The sequence below is a fragment of the Brassica oleracea genome, chromosome C1, assembly GCF_000695525.1.
Source record: "Brassica oleracea var. oleracea cultivar TO1000 chromosome C1, BOL, whole genome shotgun sequence".
Taxonomy (NCBI): domain Eukaryota; kingdom Viridiplantae; phylum Streptophyta; class Magnoliopsida; order Brassicales; family Brassicaceae; genus Brassica; species Brassica oleracea.
The window spans coordinates 33,209,275-33,217,835 of NC_027748.1; the positions used below are offsets into that span (position 1 = coordinate 33,209,275).

The following is an 8,561-nucleotide window of genomic DNA, read 5'->3' on the forward strand; positions in this document are numbered from 1 at the left end:
AAAATATTATTTTTAATTTTAATATATATAAAATATAATTTATAAATAAAAAATATCTACAAAAATCCGAACTACCCGAATAACCCGGACATGTTTTCGGTTTTTTCCGGGTTTAGATCGGATTTTCGGGGGTTTTTCGGTTTTTTGGGCTTTAAACCCGAACCAAACCCGAATTATTTGTAATACGGTTCCATTTCGGGTTTTAAAAAAAAATAGAAACCCGACCCGAACCCGACACTATCCGAACCGAACCGATCCGAAAAATGTACGGTTCCTAAACGGTTCCTAAATATCCCAATCCGAATAACCCGAAAACCGAATAAACCGAACCGACCCGAACCGAAAACCCGAATGCCCAGCACTACTTCATACGGTCGTCTCCATCCTCATCGCTGCTACAATCAGAACCAACAGGAGGACTTCCGTCAAACAACTTTTTTGGCCTCGTGCCCCCACGCCTGCCCTCCCTCCTCTTCAATCCGAGACCACTCAATTTACTGGTAGAAAACTTGGATTTCCTCTTCACCACTAGTTTCTTCAACAACCTAGCCTGCTTCCCAACTACCTTCTCCAAACTCGCAAACCCTTTGCTTAATTTTTCAACTTTAGCCTGCAATTCTGCAACATCATGTCCTCCGCCAGGCACTTTCCTGCTGAAAAACCAACTAAGCCTTCGTTGCTTCAGCGCATGACCTTCTTGTTCTCTGCTTGGACCCCTAGATGGCTTCCTCTTCTTGTCCTTTGTTGCTTCTTCGTGATTGTAGATTGGCTCCTCCGCGTCACCACCCACCCACTCGCCTTTGCGGAATTTATGCCCAGCCTTCACTAAGCCAACCATGTACGCCACTTTCCTGCCCAATATCTCACAGTCAAACTCCCCCCAACCGTCCTCTTTATCACCCCCAGGTTCATACATCGGCTGCACCGTTAGCTGTAACCAATCAAAAATACAGACATTATACATAGTTGTCCATACAGACGTTATCCAATAACCAAGCACACATGTACGCTACTGCATACTATCCATTTCGTAATTCGTACTCAGTCGTACAGTCGTACAATTTACAAATGCTATCCAACATCAGCGTCCACACAAGCAACCAACAAATATTAACGACCCACTAACCTTTGGGTCATGCTCAGAGTGTAGCACATCCACCAAGCCCAACCCCATCTGTTGAGGAAGCTTCTTCCCGTCATAAGTCAGCAATGTCTGCTCGTCATTCCCCCCAAGGCGAGCAATTAAGCCTAGTATCGCTTCAAATGCCCACAGCTGCAGTGCCCAAGGGAACCCGTCCAGGACTTTGGTCTCCTGCCGAAGCTTCCTACAGAATACACCATTCGGATCGTCGCATTTACCAATCACCTTTGCTGGCGGAATCATGCTGCTTATAGTCCACCAAAAAGACTCCCGGCCCCACTGAAATGAAAGGAATCGATCGAGCTTCTCTAGACGCTTAACATGCTTCACAGACGGCTTCGGTTCCTGATTTGTAGCCAGCAAAACTCCATCAACTATGATTATCAAACACAACTTCAGCTTCCGAGTCGGTGGCATCTCCTTATCACCTGCAACCATTGTAGCCACTTCTGCGATTGTTATGTCACGCCTACTTGCACCCAAAAGTCTGTCCCAGAAAACATAATCTGCTTTGGGTGGCCGCGCCTTGTCGTCAACCACGTACCCCTCTTCAAACTCTCCACACGGAAGACCCGTCACATGCCCAAATTTGGCCAGTGAAAATCTCATAGGGTCACCTCCAAAAACATGCCACAACTCTAACCTTTTCTTTGTTACAAGCTGCCTCGTTAGCAAACCGTGAACTAACTTCGCAGAGAAAGCACACCTCCTCACCGGCAACCTAAATAGAGATCCAAAGCAAGATCCTAGCAGCCTCTCCATTTCGTCGGTCCCTTCCAACACATCTCTAACCAGTAGAAGGTACTCTAGTGAAGCATTCAAATTGAAGCGTTTGCTCGGATATCTGTCAGTCGCAAATAAACGAGATGGTAACCTCTGATTCCCCACCACCTCTGTTGGATGTGCAATCTCTACAATAAGACCAAAAAGCAAACGACATAGACCACACGGTTAGAAGATGCAAAAAAACTGCCACATCGAAACACCCTTTAATTAAACAAAAGGACCAAACCCATGCAAAAAATTACCTTTTCCCCCAGACTTTGCAACCCTCTTCTTTCGCGACGACATCCTCCTCTAGATTTTCTGAACCCCGTTAGATCGCCCGCCGCAGAAAAACCAAATCGTTGCCTATCTCCGTCCTCGCCTTCGCGTTTTACTTTTACAGACGAAACCGTGTAAAAAAACTAACCGGAAACCCTTGGTAAAATAACACGGGCCCGTAGGTTTACACAAAAACTAAATTAACTTACGGTTCGCATCCGGCCTCAACACTCCTGTTTTTTTTGAATTTCAATTTACAAACCAGACCAACCAGTTACTGAAAGCACAATTACACAAATGTCCACGCTTGGTTACGCTTTTTTGAGGGCAGCAGTGTCTTCAACCGTGAAAAAGTGCCTCAGTAGCACTAAGTGCTCTCCCATGTAATAAAATAACACAATGTGATCATATATGTTAATAACTCAATATATTATACCAATTGAAGATTCTAATACCAATATTTTTTCCAAATGAGATTTAAAAATGAAAATCTTATCACATAAATAGGTAAGCCAAAAAATCATATAAGAACTGCTAAGAAAACAACACTAAAAAAAAATTCATTACATAGTTTACTAATATTTGTGGAATAGTTATAGCAAATGGTACGCCCTTTATAATAACACAGACCACGTAATGTAGCTATCTCACTGGATGACTTTGAATCAGTCCTCGACTTGGCCCACATATTCTTACGAACGTTATCAAATAATTGCATATAAAACTGGTTGGATCATTCTTTTGAATGCATTAAGAATAACTGACAGCAAAGTGTTTTTTTTTTTTTTTTTTTTTTTTTGTTGTCAACAACTGACGGCAATCTCTAAGAAAGTGAAGGGCTATCAAACATCAATTCTAATACTAATATAATATACCATATAGTTTTAAAATTTAGCTTTTATAAAAGAATTACGCCCGTCCAATAGTTTACGTTTTTCCTTACATGGGGTGGACTTGGATCATCAGATAGAACGCAAATGACCATGAGAACGTGCAGAGATAACCGGCTTATTCTTGGATTCACCCTTAGGGTAAATCCTTGAGCTCACTTGAGCTCACCGACCAATAAGATTATATTATTTTATATTTAATTTTTTTTAAAAGAAAACAAAATAGTTAATTTATGTTTTTAAAATAAAAAGATAAAAAAAAAAAATTAGTATTAGTTACAACAAAAAAAAAATTTATAACGTCGTTAGCAAAACATTAAATCCTAAACCCTAAAACCTAATCTCTAAACCATAAATCATAAACTCTAAATCTTTGGGTAAACACTAAAACCCTTGGATAAATTCTAAACTCTAAATCAAAAATACTAAACATTAAAACACTCAAGGGTTTAGGATTTAGGATTTAGGGTTTAGGATTTAGGATTTAGGATTTAGGGTTTAGGGTTTAGTGTTTTAGTGTTTAATGTTTTTGATTTAGAGTTTAGGATTTATCCAAGGGTTTAGGGTTTAGTGTTTAGTTGACGACATTAAAAATATTTTTTTAAAATTTTTTTTTGGAACTACTATTTTTTTTTATTTTTTTATTTTAAAAACATAATATAACTTGACAATATATATATATATTTTTTTTTAAAACCTATCAATTATAAAATATCGAAATCCTAGTAGTTGGTGAAATCCTAGGAGGTGAACCTAAGAATAACTAGAGATAAACGACCAAAAAACAGTACTTATCATTAACATATCCATTTTTTACTCAAACATTTATGAAGCATGCTGTTTGTTATGTAAAAGCATCTATGAAGCATACATATTTAGGATTATCAAATGTAAACGTACTTCTGAAGTTATGAGTATACATGTCATTATCCAATTTGTAGATTCGTATACGAGAAGGAAACACAATGTGCGATAATCTATTTTGTAAGGAAACACAATATTAAAGCTAAATGGTAATTACACATTTCATTATAAAAAGCCAATTGTTGAAGATGACCAATATGCATACATACCAAACACTCTGGGTCAAGATTAAGATGCTTAAAAAAAAAGATCAAGATACTCAGAACGCTATATATAAAAGTCTTCAGGCGAAGTATCCATCAAAAGGTAGATTTTGCTGACTTTTTGCAATTTAATTTTTTTTTTTTTTTTTGAATGAATTTTAAATTTTATTCAACCAAAAAAACCTTTGTACAACTAGTGGACCTTATACTTTTACTTTTTTTATTTCTATCTACTACTCCTATGCTGAGCTATGGTGAAGCTTGCATTATTTACATCCTTGTTCCAAACCAAAATTGCTCCTTGCAATTTAATTTCCCTTTTAGTGACCAAATTAAAGTCGATAGTAAGTGGCATTTGAATCGGTACTCACACAAAAAGTTCGAACAAAGAATTCACATGCTAAAGCCAGTTTAAAAAAAAAAAAGAATTCACATGCAACTAAAAAGTTTATCAATCAGTACATCCGCTTAAGTGTAGACTTTCTCATTGACATTTTACAAGTATAATTATTCCAAGGTGTCGCACAATATTCAAAGGGACTTTCTGAAGTTCTAAATAAACTAAGACTTTAGTCGTTAGAAAAAAAAAATATTTTTTGCAAGCAAACTAAAAAGTGAATATACGACAAAAAAAAAAGGGAATATGAAGTCAGCTTGGTTTGAATATTTCATGAAACAGAAAAGTGCCGTCCAAAAACTTCATAATCAACAAGCCAAGCTTTGCATGATCAAATCTAAAGCGTTAATTGGAGTTATGGAATAGAGAAAACCACTTGTCGTAATCTCGATGCACTAGAGGCGTGCAATCAAATGTAGTGGAACCGACCCCGCGATCGCACACCGCGTTGAGATTGAAGGACCAGAAATAATCAGTGTCTTATACTAAATTATAAACAGCCACGCGTTCTTGATGGACCCACTTATATCTGTAATCGCCAAAGTTAGTGGTGTAATTGCTTCTAATCAATTAATTATTAGGATTGATTTTGATTTGATCAAAAATAATATCTAGGATTGATTTTGAAAGTTTGTGTCAATTTTTTTGATAATTTTATATATATTAACTCTTAAATTTGAAATCTAAAACTAATTCGTCACTAATCGGCATAATTGCTTATAATCAAGATATGTGGCTCAAAAAAACAAGTTTTTAGCTTCGTGCAGGAGCGATTGAATGATCGCACAAACTCTTGGTCGACGAAATTGTTATCAAAAAGTGACAAAGATATCCAAATCAAAGCGGTCGCCCAAGCGGTACCATCTTACACCATGTCTTACTACCTTTTACCAAAAGGAACTACAAAAAAATCTAACGAGTGCAGTCACACGTTTCTGGTGGAGCACTAAGATCAATAATAAGGGACTTCATTGGGGTAGCTTGGGAAATCTGTGTATCTATGGACGAGGGAGGACTTGGTTTCCGTGATTTTCACGCGTTTAACCTTGCCTTACTAGAAAAACAGTTATGCAGATTACTTCAGTATCCTCACTCTCTCTTAACTCGAGTTTTAAAAGGTAGATATTACATACATACAAACCCGATGAAAGTACAAAAGGCAAACAACCCGTTCTATAGATGGAGCCTCAAAAGATGTTCTTCACAAAGGTCTCTGGAAGAAGATAGGGAATGGACATACAACAAAAGTATGGGAGGAGTCATGGCTCTCCACACAACCAGCGAGAGCACCGCTTAGCATTGACAACTTCCGAGATGAAGATTTCCGCGTTCATCATCTCAATGATGTTCAGAACCAGTCTTGGAATCTAGAAATAGTAAACGCAGTCATCGCCGCAGAAGATATTCCCAGGATTACATCACTCCGGGTGAACCGCACAGGTCGACATGACACCTACTCTTGGGACTTTACGAAGTCCAGAGTATACTCGGTGCGATCAGGCTACCAAATAGCCCACGAGCTCCACTCTGCGGCCAACCCGAACCATGTAACGGAACCTAGTACAACGGAACTTAAGAAATCAATATGGAAGCTCAAAACCCCGCGAAAACTTAAACACTTTCTATGGCAAGCTATAGCAGGGTACCTAGAGAAGGCGAAGCAACTCACAGAGAGACATTGTGCTAGAGAAAGAATATGCGCTCGCTGCGGTGACGAAAGTGAATCTATCAACCACACACTTTTTGAGTGCCCCCGGCCCTCCAATGTTGGGCTCTATCTGATATACCGTCTTCTCTGGGGCTGTTCTCGAATAACTCTCTATACTCAAACATAGACTTCTTGTTATTTCGTGCTAAAGAGACTGGAGTGAGGTCAGACGTACTGGCTGCATTCCCATGGATCGCCTGGTATATCTGGAAAGCGTGTAACGAGAAGATTTTCAAAGATAAGGACATCATGCCGATGGACTCACTGCAACTCACGATTAAAGAAGCTGAGAGTTGGACATAATACCGGAAGACACAGAGGGAGATATGGACGAACAACGACGATCACGACACAATAGTCATATGCAGGAGCTTTCCGCAACTAGATGGAGATGTCAAACTGATGCATCTTGGATAAACGAAAGAGACAGAGTCGGGATGGGCTTCGTACTGCTGGAGGACGGCATACCGACTCTATTTGGAGCACATGGACTTCACGCCGCCATATCCCCTCTCCAAACCGTAGCCGAAGGGCTACTGTGGGCTATGCAGGAAGTGTTGAGGCAAGGAACGAAAGCGGTATGTTTTGAGTCCGATTGTGAACAACTGATTAAGCTGATAAGGGATAACGTAGACTGGCCTGCAATGGCATCTTAATTAGACGAGATTAAAGCTTTATCGGCTGAGTTTATCGACTTCTCTATTGTATACATTCCAAGATCTCTGAATATCCGTGTTGACTCTCTTGCCAAAAGGGGAAGATCACACATTTTCGGATCCTCGTTCGTCAACAGCTTTGCACCAAGTTGGCTAGCTACACACGCTGGCCAAGAGGTTGCTAACTAGTTCGTAAAAGTTTTATTTCCGATGTCAAAAAAAAATCATTAATTATCACATGCGAAAGATAAAATGGAGAGAGGAGATGAGTTTATTTTCTCTTGATTTGTGGTTTCTTTTCTGGACGTGTCACTTATTGAAATTGAGTTATCTTGAAAATTGAATTACCTAAGGTTCAAACTAGCACTAGGACGAATCTGAATATCCAGGAAATTTAGGATATCCGGATCCGTGGATTTAATATCCGGATCCGGATTCGTGGTATCCGGATATCCGGGTTTCGGATATCCGTCTCGATATTCTATTATCCACGGATATCCGGATCAGTCAAAATAATTAAAAATAATGTTTTTTAACAAAAAATACTATTTTTTAATATAATACATAAATTAAATATTTATAAATATATTTATATATGTTTATAATATTGTAAAAACTAAAATATAATATTATAAGATTAATTCATGTATAAATATTAATATATCAAGTATAAATATTAATAAAATCTAAAAATTTAATGTATTTTAAAAATACGGATCCGGATCCGGATATCCGGACCTAAAAATTAAGATATCTGGATCCGGATTCGGTTTGCACGGATCCAAGATTATACTATCCGGATTCGGATCCGGATACCCCGGATATCCTATTTTCGGAGCGGATCCGGAGCGGATCTCGGATCGAATCCGGATCTCGGATAATAAGTCTCAGGCCTAGTTCAAACTACCAGTGCATGTTGTCAACAAAGAAAAAGAAAATACCAATATGTGTTGGTTATTTTCTAGTAATGGTCAACCAATATAGTATCCCTCTATATTAATTGAGAAACATTATAATTTATTTTGGTAGCCACGTGTCATCACTAAAATGATTTTTAAAATCATTAGAGAAATATGTTGGTTCATTTAATTATATAATAAGTATTTTACTAAACTAACCATAGATTTATTATTAACATTCTTTAATATTTTCTCAAATAAAAGTTACGGAATTGCCTAATGTGGCTAAAGTATATATGACAATTAATGATTTTGAATAATAAAGGTTTGAGAAAAATTAGTGTATCTTCTTTCATATTTTTTAAATTTTAAACTATTAAAATAAATTAGATTTTTCTGTATATGTTATATTTGAATTCTTAAAAACGACTATAAATTACTAAAACTATTAAAAGTCTCACATTCAAAATTTGTGATCCATGGTTTAAATTTTTTGTTATGACAAAATACAAATGATTACAAAATCATATAAATAAAAAAGTCTAATTTAATTAATTATCAAGATTAAAAGATGAGAAAAAGACAAAAATAGCACTAAATCAAGTTTTTGTTCCCAAACTAGCACTCAAGGTCAAAAGTCACAAAAATAGCACTTAATGTTTTATCTAAAGTCACAAACTTAGGGTTTAGAGTTAACGGGTGGGGTTTAGGATTTAGGGTTTAGGGTTTAGGGTTTAGGGTTTAGAGTTTAGGGTTTAG

At 37.3% G+C, this 8,561-nt stretch overlaps 1 protein-coding gene across 1 annotated transcript; it reads right to left on the reverse strand.

Moving 5' to 3' along the window:
- Nucleotides 1-361: 361 nt before the first annotated feature.
- Nucleotides 362-2,212, reverse strand: LOC106337888. Its single transcript, XM_013776993.1, has 3 exons — nucleotides 2,170-2,212; nucleotides 1,127-2,052; nucleotides 362-931 (listed from the first exon to the last, which is right to left on the reverse strand). Exons 1-3 carry the CDS (start codon nucleotides 2,210-2,212, stop codon nucleotides 362-364), a joined length of 1,539 nt encoding a protein of 512 aa, XP_013632447.1.
- Between the last annotated feature and the right edge of the window lie 6,349 nt (nucleotides 2,213-8,561).